We start from the raw sequence: 24,742 nt of genomic DNA, 5'->3' as shown, positions 1-24,742 counted from the left end.
AGTATTTTTAAATAGCATCTACATTTTAAAAAAATTGCTTTGTCAGCTAGATATATGGCAGATTTTCCAACAGGAGTTTCATAGTTTGAATGTAAAAACCAAAGTTATCATCTGTGGCCTTTTATTGTTGAGAAAACAGCTTTATTTTGAAGAATGCACTGTGTTTTTGAACAACTGATCTTTGAAACCTAAGAGGTAGCAACATAAAAAGTCTCTTCAGCAACATACTGCTAAATAAGTTTAAAATATCCACTTTCATGTTCTTTGAAGTACAGACCTTCTAGGTATCTGCTTTCTTACATGTGTTTACAGTACATCTATAAATCGTAAAAATGGACCATCACACAAGTATCTTCTATTCAAATGACATCCCAAACTCAACAGTGATAGCATACACTCATATGAAATTTAAGACTAGCTGTTTATTATTTCTGCTACTGTAAATAGGAATACTTGTCAGGATAAAAACAGTGTGCCAACAATAAAAATCAGTTAAAAATCAGTCACTAAAAATTAAGCCTCTTTTCTCTACAAAAGCCTTTTAGCAACATACGCTATCACCGTATAATGAAAGCTAAAGCAGAATTACACCTTCGGTATGCATCATACAATCCATAAACCATTTAAGCACACAGGGCCATATCAAAGCAGTGTATTCATTCTTCTATAAAGCAACTAGTTCTAGAAGAAAAGGGAAAAGTGGAGTCAAGACAAATATACCTATGAATAGGCCTGACCAATTTATTCATTAAACTCAGTTAAAAAATAGCATTCTCCTGAACAGACTACCGGACAAACTGCAGTTACTCTTTCCAGATTTTTTTATAAAGCTAAACAAGTTTCAATTCCAGCCTGAATTTTTTTAGCTTGAATTTGGTACCACTGATGCAAGGTCTTTATCTGTTATCTGATCCATTATCACATTTCTGTTGCTTATAAATATTCAAGACTATGATCAAGCCACATCTGTTAAAGATTGCAGTCCTTTCATTGTAAGATATATTTTCCAGTCTTTCATTCTTACAACTCTTAACCCCCTCCTCCATTTTTTCTCTTTCTTGAATTGCTGACAATGAACTACATGCACATCTAAATGGACCAGTACCAAATAAAAGGGCAACAGACTACATTTTATAGACACACATACTTTTTTTATATATGTTTTCTGACCCACAAGACTTCTATGCTAGTTTTAGTATTTGAAACATGTATTTAGGTTACTCTTCATGAAGCCTACTAAAATCCTTTTCATAGAGGCCTTTCTACAAGAGAGCTTCTTATCCTCCTCCTCTTCCTGACCAGTCCTCTGAAGTCCAATTTTTTGTACAGATGTATTATTTTTACACTTTGGTTATATGAAAACCTATGGCACAACAAAATATAGCAGAAGAAACCCAAGATCCCTGATTTTGAAACTATGAAGATGGTAAGTCATCAACACTTTGCCTTTTTTATATGTTTTTATATATACAAAACTTGCATATACACACACAGAGGAGTACACATTAGTATTTAGAGAAGCATTACAGACAATTTGTTCTTTACGTATGGAAAAATGGTTTAACAAATAGTAAAAACCATAAAGATTCCTGGTGTGTGCTTGTCTAGTGTTACAGCTTCTAACTTGTTACATACTATGATCAAAACCCAGTCTGCTTTCAGAAAGATTTAGACTACATTTCGCCAGTTCTGTGCTCCATTATGTGGGCTGGGAATAGCCTTTTCACAGTCTACATAGGCCAGCTCCTCTCCAGCACTGCACCTCCTTTTGAAAACATTGATATATTTAAGTAAAAAGCCATCAACTAAGATACAAAACCCAAGCTAAAACCCCAAACTTTACTCTGAGCATAGCCCCAGTGCCTCTTCCTCAACTTTCGAGTACTGGAACAGGTTGCCAACATCCTTGGGAGACACTCAAAACCCATCTCGACAGAGTCCTGTGCAGCCTGCTCTAGATGGCCCTCCTCGAGCAGGGGGGTTGGACAACGTGACCTCCAGCAGCCCCTTCCAACCTCAAACATTTTGTGATTCTATACTGCTTTTGCCTGTAAAGCTGATTTTTCCCAACATCTAAAAAGATTGAGTTTACTGATTAATAAATCAAGAAACAACTTACTGCAATTATTCACCCACAAAGTCAAGTGTTTATTTACTATTTACAAATATAAATACATTAATGCTACAAGTACTCTGTCATGTTCTTCATTATCATGGCACCTTAGATAAGGATAACATATTATGCAAGTAAGACACCTTAGTTTTAGCAGGCACCTGTGCAGTCACTGCCAAAGGTTAATCAAAACAAACATGGCACACGTAAGAGATACTTTTCCACAGTTCTATAAATTTTTAGTAGTAAAAGCAACTGTACATTGGATTTTCATATTTCTGGTCAGATACAAGATTTTATTATTTTCATCAAAGGATTAGTAGTTTATTTGGTCACAAGTTGTTAACGGCCTCCTCACTTCAGTATTTTACAGCATCAACAACTTTTGGCTTTGCAGAGAACATTTCTCCCCCTGTCCCCACAAGTCAATTGGGGAGCTGTTGCCAGCAGATACTGTCGATGATCTGAATTCCATCATTTCAGTTGCAAGACAACCTTCATAAAGGAGAAAAGGAATGACATTAAAGTTGGATAAGACCAAAACTTATACAGTCTAGGAAATACAGCTTTTTGCTTTCTGTTACAGTATAATATGCAAGCATATAAACATGTCTTTCCTCTGGAAAATACACCATATCTCCTTCAGTTCTCTTTTACAACCTCACATGACTATCACTTCCAATAATGTTCGTTAGCACTTACTGCACACAAACCATTCCTCAGCTCCCTGTAATCAAAAAGTAGAATGGTAATTTCCAGGTCCAGTGAGATTACTTCCACACAAAGTGGAACCGAGGGACCACTTCTGGAGTGAATTCCTCCTTGTACACACATAAAACTAAGTAAGGAGATGACAGCATCCCACAGCTTCCATACAGATCTTGAAGCAGAACAAAAGGATTGTGAAGACTGCTGGAGTCTGTCCTGGAAGAATCCTTGTTTGCATAGTGTAGAGTTAATCACAAGCTACTATTTTTATATTTAGTTTTGAAGGGAAAAAAACAGGGGAAAGCAAGCTGTTAAGGACTCTCATTTCATGAGAACATCACTCGTATCTGGACTAATGCATTTTTCTCACTGGGAACTGCATAGTTACTCAGAGGTCTCGCTGCCTCATTAAAGCAACTGGTAGACATAAACTTAGTGTCTTTTTAAATTCAAAATACTAACAGCACTGTTACAACAGTATTTAACTCTATGAGCTATAAATCCATTATTTTCAACTGTTACATATTGATGAAGATGTTTTCTAAATGTTGGTCTACAGATTCCAGCTATAGCATCATAACATTACATAAAACATGTACAGAAACGCCTTACTCGCTAAATGTTAGCAGCTTCTAGTTGCTTCATAACTTTCAAAACATTGTTGATACAACTCTTTCACATCCATCCTGCAAGATGTCAGAGAACCGCATCTCCCAGATAACAGACTTAATAAATATTTGAAGACATTTTCAGATTTAAAAAAAAAAAAAACCACAAAAAACCCCAAAACCAAACAAAAAAACCCACATCAAAAATCCCACTTTCCTTTATAACAGAGCCAGAAGTAATCCTAAAAAGTAACTGAATAAGGAGGGACTTCAGGGTTTGCAGTTATCACCTGGGTGCAAGTCAGATGACACTTCTTCCCCTAACAATTTTTCTGCAAATCCTCACTTCCTCTAGTATTTTCTATTAAGAAATCTGGGACACTCCAAATAAAGCTTCACTGGAAATTTTCTCCTTGGGTTACTATATTAGAATCTTTGTAACTTTCTTCCTGATATACTATACCATGGAAATTAAAGCAATCAATTTGAACCAAACAACTCTCCCATATGCATTCCCAGCCACTGACATTTTGTGAAGCTGGAAGAACACTGGAGTTCTCTCCCATCTTTCAAAATCAACTCTCATCTGATGCTGTCATTTCATTTGCTTCTCCACCTATTCTCACAAGACTTTTTAACGGTGGCCTGAACAGGCTATTAAGCTTATCAGGATTCCAATTACATTTTTTAAAAATTCTTGACTAAAACTGTGCTAAAAAAACCCTAAAGTCTATCCAAGATAGCCTGCCTTATGTAAGGCTTTCTGTAACTCTATATTCATTTTGCCAATGAATGATTTACTTTGGGTTTTCAGCAAAATATCCAGAACAAAGAATTTCAGTTAAAATAAACTCAGTACATGAAAAGTCAGGAACAAAGGATGGTATCAGTAAAATCTACCTTATTAGCAGCTTCCAGTGCATTTAACAGGTTCTGCAACTCTTCCTTATTCATCTCTATAGAAATCGGTTTAATTTCACCATTTTCTCTCACATCCAAATCAAGATTGACAAGTGGCATTTGCAGCATGGAGATCTTATCACTGGAGAGAGCAAGCTATGCAGATTGATAAAACAACAACAAAGTGTAAGGTGGAGCCACTAAGTTTTTAGTCTTCATAGCATCACATCTGCGCTTTATATTAAATATGTACTACCAGGAAAAACATCAACATGACAAAATTAACTTCTCGCAAGTCATCTCAGCAGTTTTGGGGGTTGCTTTTTTTTTTTCCTGTTGTTGGGATTTTTGCTTGTTTGTTAATACCAACAATATACTGAAATACTAACACACACGCCTCTTCATAGCAAAACATTTGTTTAATCAATTTGTTAAAATTACTGGGCTACTACATTTTTGTATTCTAGGTGAAAAGAAAGGATACATTTGATCATGGCTCTTTAAAAGTGAAGTATATGAATTCTGAAGTCACTGTATTCAAATAGTTCTGACAATCAACAAGTAAGAATGGTCTTATAGAAGGGGCAGTTGGGAGAAAGAGGGCACCTATGTGCAGTTTTCAACTTGTATCTACAGCTGATCAAACACTGTTTGTCAGATATCCTATCTGATAAACTGATGAAGAGGATTACACACCAACTGTGCTTTCTTTTTTGTTTGCTATTATACTCACTGTAGTATAAATAAGGCTTTTAAAATACATTAAAATCAAAGATCAGTTTATAATACTGTAGGTCAGTATTGTACACACATATCTTATTTATTTAGAGAGCAATATGTGGTACAGCTGAGGAGAGACAATGTCCTTGGTAAGTTTCAACTATAGTAAGTGGGAAAAAAAATCACAACCAGCTGGGGGGGGGGGGGGGGGGGGGGGGAGAAGCGGTTTAAAGCAAAATGAACACAATAGTTCAGACACATACCAGAAATTTGTATCACAAAACAGAAACTCAAAAAATCCTCCAGAAGAAAAAGTTAAAAGAAACCACAAACAAAACCCAAGAATTCATGTAACTCTAGTTTACATTTTTGTCAGCAGCAAATGCAGTTAGCAAGAGATCAACGCCTAGTAACAGTTCATCTGAAACACACGCTGATGCCATATTCGCTCTTGTAAAATCCTGTCTATTGTGGGCATTGCTCTTTGATTTCCAAAGCTGTCTGCTGCACAAAGTATTTAACAATCTTGGTGAAATGGAAAACTATTTAACAGCTCTACAAATCTGTTTAACAGCCCCCATGGACTAACTAAAAATATAAACAGTGTAAATAATGTTGTTAAGCATTTGATGGAGCTTAATTTAAAGCAGCCATCTTTGTAACCCCAAAGCACCATCTGACTTGAGGCAACAGTTAACATTGGCTTATTATCAAAATAAGTCTAAAGATAAGTGATTTCAAACTAATTAACTGTCTACTGCAGGAATTTAAAATTTTTTTTAAAAATCCAAGGAAACACATCCTCCTCCTTCCTTTGAGTAAAAATACCATCTATTCAGGCCCCCAAAATCATAATGGCATACAAAACTTTTAGGTGTTCCTGAATAACGCTCATTCTCCTTTCAGGAAAGAGCTAGGTACTGCAGCTTCAAAAGGAGGAAAAAAAGAAGAACTTTACTTTTACAGTTTATACAAACTTCTGGCAAGTCTGATCAGTCTTATCATGAATGCACTTTTCTGATACCTATAAAAATTGAACGATGCTCCAGAATGAGCAGGCCTAGGGGGATTATATCAGTAGTTACTTCTGTGTTGTGGAACACTTCTTTCAAACAACAGTAACAACAAACAACACTCTCACCTTTAACTGCCAGTCAAAATCTTGCAGCTGGGCAGAAGAGATTGCATTTACTCTTTCCACCAGCGCATTCCTGATTTCTTCCTTTCTGCCTTTTAGACATTTTGTGATTGCTTCTTGATAGTTTGAATTTAACTCATTTATCTGCTGAGCAGCCTACAAAAATAAAAAATGTGATTGCTTAAACTATGAACCACAGACATAACACGTACCACCTGTAATAGCTGTGCTCTGTAGATATGCAAACTTCTACCCAGATAGCTGTTACACTGGACTCCAGTCTCGCCTTTCTTATACTGCCCTCACTGGCAGCTCTCTACATTTGATAGTTAGAGTCAGTATTTACCACAGCAACGTATGAAGAAAAGAATAATTTTCTTGTCATTTAAATTAAAAGAGACCAGAGAACAGAGACTTTATTTGCCATCTTAGATGCCACCCTAAAATCAAGACAAAAATCACAGACACTAACAACTCAGGTTTAGTTCTGAAAGTTTCTGAACGTCAGAGCAGAGACAAAACACATCAGCTGAAACAGACATACTGATGTAGGCACTTTCCTATGGCTACACAAGTATCTTTCTTTGACCTAGCTACTAGCAGGCAGTCAAAATATGAGCCATGTGCAAAAGATGAGAACTAAGATTTCTGATAACGGAACAAGTTTTTGCAAAGTTTATACATATTGGAATGCCCTGAACCTGAATGCCCTGAATGTCTCTGTCCCACATGGTCCTCCATTCACAGTCTAATTTTTTTTATTTTTTTTTTACTTACATACAGTCAATATTTTAACACACTTCAGTGCAGTACTAATGAACAAAGAAAGCCAAACAAGAGTGTGAACTGGTTTTATTGCTAATGAACAGTAATGACAGTATTTTAGGGAAAACATATTTAATTTGGTGGTACTTAAGATACCAATTTAAGTGACTAAACCAGTATTTTAACAAGTATTGCCCAGTGCTATTAAAAAAAAAAATAAATGCCAATTTCACTTTTTGTTTTAGAAGTCTTCACAGTGTTCTCTAAATGCTGCTGACCTTCTAACTATTTAGGCTTAGTCTGCTACTATTCAAATGCTACATTATAAAAGTACTTCAGGAAGAAATAAACTACAAGACTAATCAGTCCAGTATGATCTCTCAACGTCAAGCCCCATCAGTGTTATGCCCTTACCTCTTCATCAGATATGTTTTTGCCAACTGCAGTTTTGAAATACGCCATTGTTGCTTCTAAAATCTCCATCCACTCTGACAAGCTCCAAATACCGCCATAATCCTGGTATCGAGGATACGCACGGCCACATATGCCATCTACTATTTTATGAAGGAACTGAAACAATGCGATACATAACTTAAGAATGTAATTCTATCACAGTCAACCTACACCAGATATGAGACTGATCAGACAATTCAGTTATCACCCCTCCCTTCACTGGGTACTGTCTCAATGCTTCCTGGGAGCGCAGCCCACGCACCTTTCTAAAAAATCATAACGAGGTAGTCCCTAAATATGAACTGTCCTCCCCTCTCCCCCAAATTCAGTTCAGCTAGGTTTGGCCACCGAAAACAAAATGTGATTCAGATTCACCTTTGACTTATATTTGGGCTTAACAGTTTTGTGCATAACTACAATGCACTGCTGAGCGGCAGCAGTGCCACACCAAAGGGCACTTCGGGCATCTCTGCACTGGGACTGTCAGGATGCAAAGCACAACTCAAAAGTGCTGATCTCCAAGCCTGTGCCTGCGGACCTCTCTAGTCTCCCAAACCAAATCACTGCCCTCTAGCACTGAGGCTCTTCCGTATCCCTGGCTTCTTTGAGCACCGCAGTGAGGCAAATCCAGCCAGCCCACTACTTCACCGACTGGAAGTCGCCGGGGCCTCTCTGGGAGCAGCCGGGAGGGAGCTCCCGCACGCAGGCCGTCGCCCTCAGCGTCAGCTTACGGCGCTCAGCCCTCAGACGGCGTTAGACTTGCGCTGGCGAGAGCTCCAGGCCACTTCCCACCATTCAAGAGCAACGCCAGCGCAGAGAGACCCGCTGGGCGCACGCCCGGCGTGTTCCGAGCCCCTACTTCTGGTTCCGTTCCAGAGAGGCCGGCGAGGGAGGGCGGTGCGGTGCGGTGCGCAGCCGCCCGAGGCCCGGGGCGGGGAGCGGCACCGCTCTGCAGCCCCGCGCGGCCGGCGGACGACGGGCCCGGCCTGCCTCACAGGCGCCGGAGAGCGGCACCTCGGCCTGCCCGCGGCGAACACCGCCCTTCCCCGCCCCGGGGGCCGTTACCCGACACCGCCCGAGCGGCAGCGGCAGCGGGACCGGCACCGGGACGCGCCTGCTCCCGCCGCGCCCCCACCCTCCCCAAGTTCGCTTCACGGCGGCAGCGACCCGGAGGCCCCGACTTAACGGAAAGCAGCCGGCCTGTGGGGCGGGGAGGCAGGCGGGCTGCTGACCGGCACGGCGGCCGCGGCTCCGCCTGCCTCAGAGGCACCGGGGGCGCGGGGAGCCCACCTCCAGGGCCCGTCCCGGCGGGAGCTTCTCCAGCAGCCGCAGCATTTCCCGGCCCTTCCCGCCCCGCCTTCGCTGGGCACGTGACGGCCCCGGCGGCTCGCGAGCACGCGCTTCCCCCGCCCCGCCGCCGGCGGCGCGCACGCGCACGGGAAAAGACCCCGCCCTCTTCCCCCATCCCCCCGCCCCCCCCCCTTAGCTCACGGGTTCGAGTCCCAGCCCCGGCGCCCAGGGGACCGCCCGGCCGGTTTGGCGGGCAAACCGCCGCTCCGTGCAGCCTTCAGTCAAACGGCGAACGAAGTCGGAGCCCCCAGAATTTTACGAGCTTTTGTATGCAATAACGCTTAAGTTATTTTTACATTCCGCCTGTTTCGCGGCTTTGCTTTTTCACTCTTAGCAGGCTAACATTCCAACTCGTGGCAGGGCGGGGAGTTCAAGGCTTACAACAGGCTCACATCTTCTCTGATATTAAGTGAAATCGAGGAAGTTAGGGGAAATACTAACTACAGGAGTCCATGCTGCTGGTACAGTGTTTACCATGAAGAGCTGATTCCTTGTTTCTCCTTTGCCAAAGTGGGAGTCGAGCGCTAACCACTCGACGTGGAGGAGGTTTACGCGACAGACTTGAGCATTAGCAATAACCTTTCCATGCCTTAAGTTGATTTGAATGTGAATGTGAAGAAGCAAAAATGCCCCGACCACTTGTACGAGAAAACCTGTATGAATTCAAGTCCCAGGAAAACGCTGACATGCACAGAAATCGATACACCTGTAGGCAGACCTTATTTCACTGAAATCACTAGGCTAATTCACAGGCAAACAATTATGCCTATGTAAATATAACACTGGGCCATCAGAATACGAAAGCGACTACAAGTCTGTACTGGTGGATGCAAGGTCTGTGGAAAACCCCAGGCTGGTTAGGTCGGTTTGCAGCACGTCTTCTACAAAGACAGGTATATGGCCTTGTAGGAACAGCGTGGTGCGTGGAAGCTTTGGAGAAGAAACAGGTGGGGAGAAACTGATACCGTGTTTTGCTGACTGTAAACTTTCAGATCCACCCAATTTCTCTCAGAGTTTGCTACTGCTAGTAGATTAGATTTTTAACAAAGGCTTCTGGAAAAGGTATTCAATTTTATTATGGAGAAATTACTTGAAGCTGCTGTTAAATTCAGGAATAGCTGAAATTGCAAACTAAAAAATTATTTTATGTAATTTTCAATAATAATTTCCTTTACCCCACCTAGAATTTTCTTTGCTACATAATGGAAACCTATTAAATTTCTTTTGACTGTACCATGTTGCACTCTACAAAACAGAGCAGCAGGGGGAGCCTCTGCTCCAAAAAAAACAGACCCAGGAGCAAAAGAGAAAGGTCCAAACTTGGAGAGAAATGCTAGGGGGAATAAGGAGAAAGGTAATGAGTGCCTCGCTCATTTGAAAGGGATCAAACAAGTGACAAATGCAAGAAAGAAAAGATGTAACATATGAAAGACAGGAACACATAAAAGAGGATAGGGAACCACCATTCTGTCTGACACAATCTCGGTGAATGCTTCAAAGTAGCTTATTTTTGCAGGTCTGAGGAATAGTTTCACGTTTCATGGATGTGTAGTTTAAAACAATGTTTGGATTCAGCCTAGTGACATATGAGGTGCAAAGTCAGACTGCCCACGGAAACCAGAGCTGGGTTAGCTAAATCCATCTTTCTGAGCCCATGCACAGCTACAAAGCAGTAGGGCACACAAACCTGGCCTTTGGTAGTTCAGTGTTTGTTTGGACTTCGATTATTTGGATCTGCCATCAGGTCTTAGGCCTTAAAAAGACCAGATTTTCATGCTTCTGTACCACAGCAGCAACAATCCACCCTACCACTCTGAATGTCAGCTGCCAAATAACCACAAAATCAGACACAGAGAGGGAAACTTGTAGAACAGTAAGTAGGTAGGCAAGAGACTTCAGGACAGCAAGAAAAGAAGCAGCTTTATGAGAGAGAAATACAGAGTGAACTTCACATTGTATTATCCACATTGCTGCTGAGTTATAGAGGGTTTTCTTTGCTTTTACAGATAACCCACAACCTAAACTGCAGTAATTAAACATATTTTTAAATTAATCCTTTTGTCACTCTTGGGTTTGGAGGAATAGCAATAATTAAAACATTGTGAAATAATTGAATGGTCAGAGGTCCTTAATATTATAGTAGCATAAAGGTGTTTTACACTGCTCTGAGTATATCCAGTTGGGGAGAACATCTGAGCACCAGTATAAGTCTGACTCACAAAGAACTATTAAATTGGTATGGCAATAGAAATAAAAAAATAATTCTGCATTTTGCCAACACAGGGGGCCAGTAAATGGGATTTTTAAATGCAGAGGAAACATGAGGTTGCAGTTCAGATTAAGCTGAGCTAAATGTCAGTTGCCATGGAAAAGGGAGGTCCCACTGGTCCCCCAGTCCCTGTTTTCAGCTCTGCTTCCTTTCCCCCTCCCTTTTGCCAGCATTAGGGTGGCTGTGGCTGCAGGATGAAACTGCAACTGATATGGCTGAAAACTAATAGTTATTTTTGCACTGATTTGGGTTTTTTTCACGGGATAGATTTCAGCCACATTGGAACAGAGCACCATTTCCGACAGAAGAGAACTTTGTCATTGGGACAAAGGGGGAAGGCAAAACTATTCCTCTTGCAGCCCACATTTAGATCAGATGAAATCGGTATTGAAACTACAGCTTGACACAAGAATACCAATCAGTGAACCACTTTAAGTATTAAATTTTGAAAGCTTTTGTAGAAACTTACATACAAACATGCTTATAGTGATGTGCTACAGCTGAAGGACATTGAAAATAATGTATCTCTATTTAGTTTTCACACTCTGACCAGCCAGTGAACTTCCTAATAAGTGAGGCTGGATAAACAACATGAAACTGATGTGCAGAACATTCTTTATCAGCTATTTGGCCTTCATAATCTATAATAATAATTTGTCCTGAGTAAGAAATCAGTTTCTTAAATTATTTTACTTGTAAAATTCAAGCACAGAAAAACATGACAAGTTTGAGTTCTCTTCCTCCTGCTTCCCCTTTCTGTAAATATACTACCTGTGTGTTCAGTCTGTGAGGCATGAAGAATACAGTACTTCATGCATAGTGGATACAGTCTATGCCCATAGCTCTATACTTGTCTCTATCTTCTCTAGCTTTTTCCAGTAAAGAGATGTAATTGGAGGGACTTCCTTAAATGTTCTTGATTTCACTTCTCACTCTGAAATTTCAAATCCTCTTGCTGGTTTCTGTAGCAGTTCTGCCCTTCCAACATATTGCACTGAAGATCCAGCAATACCTGTGAGGGACATTCTCGTGGTTCAACATCACCTCAGAGACACACAATTTATATACCAAACTCTGTACTTCCTTTCACAGACAAGAACATACTAAAGAGATCATTCAAAACAGTCTGCTACATTTCAAGATTTTCAGAGAGGAACTGCTGTTGCCAAACTTGCTGAGCATACTTTGAAGTACCAGATGGGAAAAATCTTGTACATGTTACTCTAAATCAAACAAGTTGCTATTGTAGGGTTTTTAAATATATGTGTGTAGGGTTCAGTTATATCGAACTTAGTTATTGGGCCTGAAAATAGCTCATGGTCACAAGACTGTTCCAGGCGCCTTTAGAAGGCCTTGAACAGAATAAATAAGAAGATAGAAGAAGAAAGATCCCAATTAGGAAAACACAGGTGCACATTCCACGATAAACGGAACTTGGCACAAACAACCTCAATTCAGGGGCTTATCTTGACCAATTGGACTACGACAAGTCTTGTATGCTTTAATTAACACAACCAATTATGTCTTGTGTTTGTGCGCGTGGACAGTACCAATGTAACCAATCACCGCTTATGCTTGTGCGTGCGGACACCAAGTGCTTGCATGTAGTAGCCAATCAAAGTCTCTCAACAACTTAGAGAATTGTATAAAAATGATTAGCTAAGCTCAATAAACGGGCAACTTTAATCATCATATTGGTGTTCCGTCGTCCGGGCCCCGCACGGATTAATCCCTAAACCCTACATGTGTGCTGTATACATCCCAACACCTGCCTGCCTGAGCTAGTTGAAGGACCAGGAGCTGGTATCACACCCAGTATTTGGTAGGGCAGAGGCAGGTGAACAGTTTAGACCAGAAGAGTGACCTACTCTATAGGCCAAGGAGCCTGTAGCTGGCTTGAGCCATATACCCAGTAAAGTAACAACTCACAGTTCAACACAAACTGGAGTCAGTAACTGGGGCTGTATGCTCACAAATCCCAGTGGTTACAACCTTCTGGCCACAGACTGATTCTGGGACATGGATTTCTTGCCTTTCCTCTCCTGTCCCTAAGACACGCTTGTTTGCACAAGCTTCTTTGACAGGAGAGGGTGGAGCCTTCATCTCCCACTCAACACGAGGCTCTATGAATATTCTCCTAACTCTCCTTTTCTGCAATTCAGGACCATTATTTCTTATCCGGTGTTCAGGGAACATGCAAAAGAGTTTATTTTAATCTGATTTATTGTTACCATTTTATAAGGAAAAATCTATCATTACCATTTCTGTTCTTCTGCATCCCTCTTTCGGAGCCTAGGAGTTCTAGGTGAACTGAATAGCAGGTATGCATCAGGACTGGAATTTTACTCACTATGTGCAGGTCTAATGATTGTAATGGTGTCACAACCCATGCTGGACAGACAAGGGAGGGGTTGTGGTGAGTTCAGAATTCCCTCAGGCTAATTAAGGTGAGGTGACACCAAACAATCAGTTAAATGTTTCACTTATCGCAGAAGCAACCTAAACTTGGAAGGCATAATAGTAGGCGGTGTGGTTCCTACTGAAACATCTACAAAGGTAAGGAGGAGAAAGAGAAGAAAAGAGAGAGGAAAACAAGAATAGGAGAGAGAGATCACCACCCTTGGATCCCAGGACGAAGTTAACAGTCAGTGGATGACCCTGATGGTCGTGGTAATCCTCCAGTGATGGGTGTGTGCAGGTCCGTGTCCCCCCCCCCCCCCCCCGCGCCCCCCCGTGTCTGCATCTTTTATAGCCCAGTTCCTGCCTTTTCTCACATCAATCACCTCGCCATTTTCTTTACACTGCCCCTAAGGACTTATATAGCTCTCAATTTTCTGCACAGGTGCAGGACACGGGACTGCACATCCTCTGACATGCCTCCAGCATCCCGTGTCACATGGTGGTGTTGCTAAGCAGAACTTACCTTGTTGAAGTGCCTAGCAAGCACATTCTGTTCCTTCCCTCAAAGGCAAAAGCCAGGCTCCTGGTCTCTGTCCATCAGGATGGGTGCTTGAGGCATTAACTCCATCTGGTCTCTTGCAAATGGCTGGAATGCAAAAAGACCACAACAGAAAATTAATAATCACTTTTAGGGCAGATGCAGTAAAACTATAAGCCAAATATTCCTCCCCTTCTCTAAGCCTAACCCTAAGATTTTAATATTAATAATTAATGGTAATAGCATGTTGGTGCTTTCCAAAATTCTTTGGGCATCACAAAAGATTAAAGAAATGCCATGTGGGTAGATTATGATGGCTCTTAGCCCTATTAGTAAACAACAATTAGTAGACACTGGAATATGCTGCATGGCAAGTTGCACCAACACATCATAATAGCAGTGGGGAGAAAGTATTCCTAAAATAATAAACACACTACTAGGTACATCTCCCCTCATCCATACAAGGAATTCATGGACTGTATTTATTATATGACTCTTAGTTGAGAGCTACTATGATAGCTACTATAGATTTTATTTTTATCACATAATATTTTAAGGTAATGAAAACAGCCGTTGGTCAAATAGTTACACTGGTAAAACTTTTTTGCTAACAGAGGTTGTTTCAACCAAGGGCATAGAAAGAGAAGGTAAGTTTAACAGACCAAGTAAAAGCACAATTTGTTGATACAGCTACATCCATGTTAAGAGTGCTTTTTTACCATTAAATTCGTTCCAGGGTAAATCCAGCCAACTTGCTCCCAAGGCAAATGACCTTGGGATTTACAAGTCTTTCTCAGTCTTGTCAGTCTGTATCCAGTTTGGCAGCACATCATGCTGGCCAAAATGCCTGGACTTCTTTGGGGTGTCTAATTAATATATAAGGGGCAGCTTTTCACATCTACCTCCTACTTCTGCCCTTCTCTTTTCCATGGCAAATAACAACTGAATAGACTTCACTGAAGACGTTCCTAGACTCCTATTAAACAACAAATCCCATCTATCCATGCCTGTATCCAAGCTCAGGAAAGTGGAGTCAGTTAGTACACTCTACACATACACATAACTTTCCTTGAAGGGTATTTAACATCTGTTCCCATTTTTAGTTTTCTGAGACAGACTGTGTGACTACCATACTTAGCACAGAACTAGTAGAAAGAAAAAATTCCAACTCTGCCACTATATTATTTCCTACCCACTTCATCTTCTTGCATCTGAGTTTCCCCACAGGTAGTAATATGTGACTGTTCCTACAGGTGGTGTAGGAATCCATTAAGTTTGTGACTTTACACCATCATGTTTATTAACTTTAACTAATATCTGATAAGAACCAGCAGTTCTTCTGTATTTTGGGAAAAGTATGACCATGGCAGAAGGCCAGGTGTGTGTCCAGAATGTTAGAAATTCTTTTTCTTAGGAAACACATGGCAACATGATACTAAACACAGCAAATGTAGCGCTCATGAGGAATACAAAGAAATACATCGCAGAGGAGGAGGTGGCCAAAAAAAAAATAAAATTTGAATGTGACATCTTCTCACAAAGCTAACTAAATATTCATGTATGAACTTGAAAAGTAGGTTTTGGGAAGCAGTTGTAAGAGTCCTGGACAACTTCTTTATAGTTACTACCTTTTTGAACCTTGCGAACTGTCACACTGTTGCTGCAGTTGTATAAGCTCCATGACTCCTGGGACAAATTCTGCTTTGAATCATATTACTGCAATTTCCCTTTTTCTTCAGCGTGAGAGTGTCTCAAATTAACAAAGGTACAGAAAGAAGAGAGGCATACTGCATACTTCTTTACAATGGCAAACAATTTTCTCATGGCTTAGTCACTGACAAGTAAGAGTCACGCCAATAAAACTATTGTATCTCAGCTTGCCTGTGTATAATCTCTCTTTCTAGGTAAAAAAAAAGTTCTAATTTACCTAGAAGCATTACCAGCCAGCTGGAAAAGTCTGAAAACCCTCTGGCTCATGCACAAGTGCAAGACTTGTATAAGGTAGGAAAATACATGTGTTTATAAATAGGGTTTGCTATAGTGAAATAATGAATCTCATAATGCAGATGACAATATCTTTAATTAGTATTTTGCTCACAGCAGATTTGCAATAGTTTAATGTTGCATCGGTACAGATATTGTTAATTTTCAGTGAAGTAGCTGAGATGACCTTTGCTTTTATTTAGGGTTACTCTGGAGCAAATTCTGGAGAAGAGCTCTCCAGATAATTTCTATTTGCACTGTGAAGACATGGTCTACTCATTCTTCCACAAGCCACTGTAAGGAATGTAACAAGAAATTTTCCTTTCACAGTTTGGAGAATATTTCGGGAGAAATCCTGAGTGACTTTAAAATAGAAAATTTACAATGATATTAATTTTCCTAGTTTTTCTTAAATAGCTCCTCTACCTATAGGAGGAATATAAGGAGAAAATATAAATTGTTCAATTAAAGACAGGGTATTTTTTTTCCATAAGTTAACTATAATGCATTATATGACATAAAATCCTAGCAAAGAGCAGTTGTTCTAATATTGTCACATACGGTACTAGTTGTAAACCCTAGGCTTCCTTCCAAGTTTGAACTTGACGTACAGATACCTATGAAAGTATAAATCTCTCTTGTCTTTACCATGGCCATGGCTTTTCATTATTAATCTTGGATCTGTGATGTACTGGGCTACCCAAGTGAATCAGGAACACAGATGTGGTAACATTTCTTCAAAGTTAGCTAAAGCCATACTTGTGCTTTGTCTTGGTCTTGGTCTATGCTTTATCTTGGTTTACACTCGCTCTAGAAGGTGAGATGATCAGATAGAAAGTCTGCTGGGACAAGGTTTCACCTTCAAAAATGTTTAAATACTTGTGAACCATAAAAATGAGATTTATCAGTGTCGTGTTTTGTGAACACTTTTGATCTGATACTAGGTTTCCTAAAATGAGATTAACCATCTTATGAAAAAACAGCCTTGGATTTTCCCTTGTGGAAAATACATGAGAGAATCAAAAGTCCAAGAGACATCTTCATATCCATCTGCTGGATCATTTTTGTTTGTTCAAGAAATGGATATAGTTGGAGTCATCTGTTCAGCAGAAATTATGAGTTAGAAAAACTGTTTTTAAAAAGTGAATAGAAAAAAAAAAAGCTTGAGAAAAATTGTAACCCAGACAAGAACTTTCTACAAGCAAAGAAAGAGAGAAAAAAAATTTACTAAATGGTTCATTTGGTATCACTGACTCAGCTCATTTTATTAGCTGATAGAGTGGTTTGATAAAAAGAAGCGGCAGAATGTAAGGTTATTTTGTGGACCAGATAAAATCAACAAGTCAAATAAATTGTTTATATATACAATGAAAAGGAAGGCACATCTCCTAAGTGCATACCAAAAGTGTTCTGATGCACAAGAAAACTGTAGCAGTGTAAACAAGCTAATAACAAGTTTACAGCTGTAGATAAGATAAGGCTGAAGATTAGCCATGGGAAATTGCCACACCACAGTAAACAGAAAAAGAGATAAAGCAATTTACCCAAGTGCATCAAAGCCGTCTGTGTGAAATTCCACTTAGCTAGTACTACCTTCCAACCATACACACTTTCCTGTCAGCCCAGAAGTAGCACCATTAGATGGTGTTCCTTTTCTTTAGAGTTTCAGGTTTGTGTCTTATTCAGTGGGCCTGTGTTAGTTCAGCAGGGTAGTGAACCTGGGTTGTTAGAAGCTGGAGTCTCACTATAGATTACCAATTCAGCTTCCCTATTGTAGAAAGTACTAATGCCAAGATAAGAGGTAAATTCCTACTGCATTAGGAGCTGCAGTAAGATGATGATATCTCATTTAAGATGATGTTCTGCTTGTCCTGGTAATTCAGAGCCCCTTAAGAGTGAAAGACACTTTCAGATTCCTTGTTAAATTCCAGTTGATAGTTACTTTCTGCAGAACAGGGAACAGAATGAAAATCCCTAGAACAAAAAGTCCCATCATCTTACTGACTTTCAGGATGGAAGTTCCTTATGCACCTGATGGCCAAAGCACAGTGAGTGGTATATCAGCAAATGCTATGTCAATAATAATAATTGCTACTGCCTGTTAATAACTGCCCTCCAGAACTGGGATATAATGCAAGCTTCCTGATTCCTGGCATTCTGCAATTGGCTAAAAATAATGGTATAAACCACAGGCAAAGCATGAGGATTGCACGAGTGAATATTACAGTCAGTTACTCCCTTAAAACTTGTCTACACAAGCTATGTCATGGCCATTTATCCAACATTAACTAAGGTCTGAATGGATTTGTTAAACTGCATTGCACCTTTGGCTGGACACTTTTATTCAGAATTTAGTTAGCCTTCATTTGGTTTGATGTAACTCATTCTTATCTGGTTTACTTTAGCAAAACAAATGTGGATGGATAAACATCAGGAATAAAAAGAACTATTTAAGCCATTAAAACAGTGGTCACTGCTAGTATAAGAGCAAATGGATAGGAGCTTGAGCTTAGAAGCTCAAAGATAATTCTTAACCCTCATAGCAACCATACTCTGGAACAGTTTTCTAATACAGTAAGATGAGCAAAACACCTAATTACTTTTAAGATAAACCTCAGTCAGTTTATGAACCAGATTACATGGCATGCTTGCAATAACAAGGGAATAGATTCCATGACCCAAAAGGTGCCTTTAAGGAAAGTTCCCGCGATAATATTTACATAGCTATTCTACTTCTCACAAGATTTGAAAAATGTACATAATATATACAGAATATATCTTGCACTGTAAAAATATAAAACCAAATGTTAGATCTTTCAAACTGAGCATATAGTCTCATAATCACGAGCAAACACTTTTATGTTGTGGTGTTTATTCTCCCTTGTTTCTATTTTTTATTTGTAACATGGAAGTAGTAATACCTTCTTGTCTCACAGGGAGCTGTGAAGGAAAATTCATGAATATTTATAAAATGCTTACTCCAGTGATAAACACAATCTCCTCACATGGAAATCAATAAACTCATACAGATTTAGACAGTGTATGGTAAATAAAGGTTATAGCCATACACAGACTAGAACAGATAAACAACTGTCTTATTCACTGGGCATCCATCATCCTGTAAACTGAGTCAGACTGCAGTCCTGTCAGGAAATATATCTGAGGATCTTGTAGTAAGAGACTACCTTAGTGCATATGCACAATAGACAGCTTTAATCTGCACTGGCAAAATATTGGGTTTTCACATGTAGTATTGGTTAGGACTTTAAATACATCATTTAGCCAATGATCTTGTAAACAATAATTCAATGCAATTTAAGTTTTTTTGGTGAAATCTCTGCTAAAGTTAAATTATTTGCGTTTACTGCAGAGCTAAGTAGGAAAAAGATGATCAAATTACTGGGTGATAATCAAGTCCCTTTCTTGCTATAAATTATGAATAATATGCTACCACATCTTCAAAGATATTTAAAGTAGAGTGTATATCATAGTATGTCACTATTTGTACTGTAAATACACACCAGATCTCTCGGGTACATCCACTGACCTGATATGAATGTACCTCGTACTTGCTAAGCTGGTCCACGAGCACCCACACTGCAGTAATGATAACCATCTATGTTTACAAACCGAAATCCCCACTGGCACTGCTATTTATGTGGATTTGGCACTGGAATGCCTGGGGAATCATAACCAGGTTTTTAGCATTTCATTAACTTGAGGTGATCTGGGAAATGTTTGATGGCAGGCTATGACAAATTTCCCTCTTCCTTCCAGGTCTTCATGGGAAAGTTTTGAGTCTGCCAACATGTTTAGTTGACAATTCCCATGATGTAAGTTCCTCTCTTTCATGTGCTCCAACCAGTGCCAATATGAGCACAGCTGGACGAGCTGTTCATGCTTGTACTTGCAGAGTTATTGCAGCCATGAACAGATAGAGGGTTTGAAGAACACAGAAGACCAAAGAGCTCTCCAGCTGTGCTGGAGTCATCAATGGCTCTCACATGCCCATAGTTTTCCCTTTTCATGTGGCTGTTCAGGAGTTACTATGAAAAACACCTGCAGACCTCTCTAGAAAAAAGGGATATATCTTTGTGGATGACATTCAGTGTTATTATTTCCACACAGAAAAGCTGTCAGTGAGATTTCTCAGTCAAGCATTCTCTCTGGTGAATTATCTTCTTTGTAGTTACTCTTCCATAGGGTGCTTGGGAAAAGACAGTTTAATTACACTTCAGACATGCTGGATGGTTGCTTTGCATGCTTGGGATCAAGACCAAGACTACTGGACAGTAGTACAAAAGGATAAAAGTCAGTGCCAGTAAAGCCTTCCACCCACCCAATCAGACCTACCTCTCTGAATAGCTCATATACTCAGCTTCAACACATCTAATTAAACTGCACAGAGAGCTGCACTAAGGCAGCTATGCTCCTTCTTGCAGCCAAGCTAGCTCATTGATGGTTTGGTCAGGTATTTTTGCAGCACACTGATGTGCAGGCCTACTCAAGGCAATTGTTATTGCTGGGCAAACAAGGGAAACAAAATGATGCCTTTTGTAGTTGTAAGTTTACAGAATGGACTGACATGCATGAAAAAATATGAATGGGAAACATAGGACTCTGTATATAAATTACTTACAGCTCTGATGTGATTACAGGATAGATGGCTATTCTCTTAAAAACTGTGTGATGTTCTCTTCTTTCTCAAACACCTATCCTAACCTGAAAGTTCCAATAAATCAATATGTTAACCAATTAAACAACGTTAAAGTAACTGTTTGCTGGCAGGCTTACTACCACCTTGGGTCTTGCAGTAGCTCGTTTTGCCCTCCTCAGAGTTGCATACTCTTTCCTATAGCTCCTGAGCCAGCAAAGGCAGTGGATCCTGCCAAGGAAACAGAAGAACTCCGTTATCTTTTCTTGCCCAGAATAAACATGCGTAATTTCAAGGAGGCTGTTATGGACTTCCTTCATGTAGATGTATTTTTATTCCATCTGACACGCCCATATGTTCTGAAATTCCTGCCAGCCATACGGGCACTTCAAAGAACAAACTATCAGCTGCTGTTCACTGAAACATAACCAGTGTTTTCAGTGTGTGGTCAAGGGTACACGGCATGTTAAAATGCAGGACAACAGAGGAAAATGACATCACGTGCATGGGAAGGAGAGCACAACAAATTACCACTGCTCAGCACAGCCCTCCCAGCACTCTGTTAGGAATTCGTTGTTGATACTGGACAAGTACTGATAACTCCAGTCCATTTCAATAGGGACCAAGGGGTCTGCAAATAACTTTTTCTGGTTTTTTTTTCTTCCTTTTTCAGCGTAAGATGATCTTAGAATATGAATCCTCTCACTTTTGTGTAAAAGGCCATGTGATTTCATTGTAAGGGGCAGCCTGCAAGAGAGCTCTGGAAGGCAGTAAGAGCAAAAAGGACAGTGTGGGTCTGCAAAAGGGCTATTGATGAAACAACTCACTGAGGTTCCCGATGGCAGTGATTAAAGATACTTTGGGCAGTTTCTCAATAGCCAGAGGCTTACTTCCTAGAAAACAAGAAAGAGTGTTTGCTAACCTTGATTAGCCCAGTGGCTAGAAAACTTGATGTTTTGACAGGCAGAGCTGCCTTTAGTGCCAGACTGTCCTGGCAACAGATCAAGAACATCAGCGTCCCTGACAAGCTGTCAAGGGCATCAGGTTCTGTCGCAGCCACACTCCTGTCACAGCCTCCACCTGCCGAGGCCTCAAGAAAAAAAAAAAAAAAAAAGCGCCTTTAAAGGATAACTAACCTTTGGATGGGCAAGCGCTGCGGTTGACGGAGATTGTAAAAGCAACCCTGTTCATATTTTTGCTTTGAAAACTCAGCTCCTGAGCATGGCAGGAGAAAAATGGGTGCACAACGCCTGGGCACGCCGTATGGCCCTTTGCCTGGACGTTTGGGACTGGGTTTGCCCTCGGCTGGACGAAAGGGCTTGCTTGGCAGTACCTCACCTCGCCTCCCGAAGCGGCAACCAAAGGCCTGGCCCCCACGGCCACGAGCAAAGCTTCCTCGCCCTCACCCGAGGCCGCGGGGTGTGCGGCGGAGACGCTTTTTGGAAGGGTCCCCCGCCGCAGTCCGGCCCGGCGGGTCCCGCCTCAGTCACTCCCCAGGGGAGAAAGACAAGAGCGGGAAAGAGGCGAGCAGAAAAGAGCGGCAAAAGGCCGGTAAGGGCAGGCTGAGGTGCAGAGACCCGAGAGCGACGACGGCCACCGGGCAAGGGAAGCGAGGGCGGGCCGGGGCGGCAGAGGGGCGCGGCGCAGCCGCGGGGGGCCGGGCAGCACCGGCGGGGCGGGGCGGCCGCGGAGACGGAGCGAGAGCGGCGGGCGCGGAGGGGGGTCGCGGCCATTACGCTGGGATGTGACCGGTGCTACCGGTAAGCCCGCCGGGCCGGGCGGGGGGGTCAGGCAGGCAGGCAGGCGGCCTGCCTGCGGGACCGGGTGCGCGGCTGGTGGGGTGGGAGGACACCGGTGTCGGGCTCCTGGGCCGAGACCTGACGGGAGGGAAACGTGGAAGCAGCGGTCGTGGAGGAGCCCGCGCTAGTTCGCGAGGAGGCTGTGGCGGAACCACCCGCGTCGCCGTACGGCCGTGGGGACATGCGAGCCGGCAGGAAAACGGGGCTGCCTGCGGCTGCCGGCCTTCGGGCCTCGTAGCCGGCCTCGGCTCCGCGGGCAGCCGCCGGCCCCCAGCTGCCCCCCGCCGCCTGGGGCGGAGGCGAGGCGGGGCTGCCGCGCCGGGGGCGGGGGGGAAGTGCCGCCCTCCAGCCGCCGCGCGAGGTGCCTCAGTCCTGCCGCGGCCTGGGGGGTTCCGCCGGGCAGGTGCCGCCCCTCAGGCCGAGGGGAACGCGAAGCCGTCGGTTCTCGGCGTGAAAAGGCACGGTCGCCACCGTCCGTCTTCAGCTCCCGGTCGGACTCGGAGGTGGAGGCAGGTGCCCTCTTCCTGACCGCGGGTGACATTTTGAGGGCGTCAGGGGGTCTGGTCCGGGAAGGTGCTGCGGAGACCGAAAGGTCCCCCCTGCAAAACCCGGCGGCGGCTGAAGCCGAGTGGTGCCGCGGCCGTCGAGTGCAGCGGGAAAGGGCGGTTCGTGGTGTTGTGTTTTTAAATGTCCCCCGGGCCACGAGGGCACCCGTGGGTGTGTTAATCTCATCGGCTGAGCTGCTCTGGAAGGAGACCGGAAAGAAAAGGTAGTTAAGACCTTGGTAGTTCAGGGTGCTGATTGAGGGAGAGGGTGTAAGCTTTTACGTACTTCACAGTTTTACGGCAAGTAAGTAGACTTAGGTCCACAGAAGTCACAGGGAAATCCTTGAACCTTCAGGGAAGTACAGAGGGGTGCGTCGTGCACGCGGGCAGTTACAGGATTAGGCCACAATAATGGGTACTGGGTTTAGGAGTGAAAAAATTTTCACAAGGATGGGAAAGAAAAATCAAAGTTCCTAAAGTTAGTGTGGCTAAATTGTTCGGTCAGAAGTACAGCTACTGAAGAAAAAAGTACTTTTAATATAAAAACTACTGTTATTTTCATACTAGAATAATACTTAAAATATACTCACGTCTCGCCAATGACCATAGTATTGAGAAACCCCTTATTTAAAAACATATTTATCTTAATATCATCACCAAGAGATAACAGAATTGTCATCACCCCTGTTTTCATAAGTGGTAGATTGCAGGAGAGAGGCACTGAGTGGTTTCCCCAAGATCAGAGTGGGATTTAATTCTCTTAGCTCCTTTGCATGCCCTAAAAGCTGGTCCGAAGCCATCATTTTAGACTGAGTCTCTACAGTTAGTCTGTGGGCAGTAATATTTACAGGAGCAAAAGCTAGGACTGACAGACAAGGATCACATTCTTTTGTTAATTGCCGCTACTGTGGATGGTCTGGATTTCAAAGGCAGTAGCCACAGCTGATATATATTTCTAATGAAAACTAGACCAAAATCAGGACCGAGTGCCCTACATACATACTCAAAGACAGTCTAATCTGACATTGCTGTCCCATCTCCCTGTGCTAACAAGAATGCTTTCACAGCTATAAACCAGATTGGGAAATCCAATAATGTTATTGTCTTTGAGTTAGTAAAAAGTCTTGCAGATCAGTGAGTTGAACCAGATTCAGTAAGTACCAGACTGATTATGAAGGAGGGGACAAAGCCAGGAGCACGAGGTGGGAGAAGCAAGAACAAGTCCTTTCAGTGTTAGCTTTTAAATTGGTTCAGCTACTCACAGCACTGATTCTTTAGTGTCTTAAATAGTTTTGAGGTTACTAGGGTCAGAATTTGAGCATTCTTAAACGCCTGCATTTTTTTTTCTAGGCTCCTATATCTTTTTGTTTCATTTTTAATAATACAGCTTTTAAAGATACACATTTGTAGTTGAGCCCTGAATTACTGTAGGACACTTCTGTCTTTCAGGCCTGACATATCCTCTCAAGAGGCATGTCTTGTAGTGTTGCAGAAACTCTCTAGTGGTTAAAGTGGATTCACAGGTTATTCTTGTCAAAATATCCCCGAGCAGTAGACAGGTTTTATTGCTCCATGAGGAATATCTGATTATATTCCTGAGGTTATAGAAGAGTCGGTTTTGTCAAAAATTCACTACAGTGTTGGAAAACTATATACACTGCTGTCTTGAATTCTGTTGAACAGTGTTGTGGCTGATGACCACCTGTATCACACCTAATTGTGCTTTCTGTAGTGAGTTTTAAAAGCTCCGTCTTGTCCATATAAAGCCAGAAGCCATCAGTATATACTGATATGCTGTT

The 24,742-nt window shown here is 41.9% G+C and overlaps 2 protein-coding genes across 5 annotated transcripts in view; one reads left to right on the top strand and one right to left on the bottom strand.

The window, feature by feature from the left end:
• Nucleotides 1–292: 292 nt before the first annotated feature.
• On the bottom strand, nucleotides 293–8,811 carry COMMD8 (COMM domain containing 8). 2 transcript variants are annotated; one of them, XM_049793911.1, is made up of 5 exons: nucleotides 8,696–8,811; nucleotides 7,367–7,522; nucleotides 6,191–6,343; nucleotides 4,330–4,485; nucleotides 293–2,608 (listed from the first exon to the last, which is right to left on the bottom strand). In XM_049793911.1, exons 1-5 carry the CDS (start codon nucleotides 8,738–8,740, stop codon nucleotides 2,588–2,590), a joined length of 531 nt encoding a protein of 176 aa, XP_049649868.1. In that variant the 5' UTR covers nucleotides 8,741–8,811; the 3' UTR covers nucleotides 293–2,587. The 2 variants fall into 2 exon arrangements, with proteins under 2 accessions (XP_049649868.1, XP_049649863.1); XM_049793906.1 differs by lacking the exon at nucleotides 293–2,608 and having other exon boundaries at nucleotides 3,623–4,485.
• A 13,481-nt stretch (nucleotides 8,812–22,292) lies between these two features.
• The window catches only part of ATP10D (ATPase phospholipid transporting 10D (putative)), a 69,066-nt gene continuing 66,616 nt past the window's right edge, over nucleotides 22,293–24,742 (top strand). For all 3 annotated transcript variants that reach the window (XM_049793718.1, XM_049793719.1, XM_049793709.1), the window contains exon 1: nucleotides 22,293–22,359. The gene's annotated coding sequence lies outside the window, so the exon portion shown is untranslated. The remainder of the gene's footprint in view (nucleotides 22,360–24,742) is intronic.

This window comes from Accipiter gentilis, chromosome 3 (genome assembly GCF_929443795.1).
Source record: "Accipiter gentilis chromosome 3, bAccGen1.1, whole genome shotgun sequence".
Classification (NCBI taxonomy): Eukaryota; Metazoa; Chordata; class Aves; order Accipitriformes; family Accipitridae; genus Astur; species Astur gentilis.
Note: the sequence above shows the minus strand (reverse complement) of the source record. Positions and strands in the feature narration are given on the sequence as shown.

Bases quoted from the DNA above. Each gene is read 5' to 3' on its own strand.
- COMMD8 (XM_049793906.1), bottom strand. From the start codon at position 8,740: ATGCTGCGGCTGCTGGAGAAGCTCCCGCCGGGACGGGCCCTGGAG. The intron at 6,344-7,366 runs GTAAGGGCATAA...TTATTTTTGTAG, and splicing joins AAAACATATCTGATGAAGAG to GCTGCTCAGCAGATAAATGA. The intron at 4,486-6,190 runs GTGAGAGTGTTG...CAATCTGCATAG, and splicing joins ATTTTGACTGGCAGTTAAAG to CTTGCTCTCTCCAGTGATAA.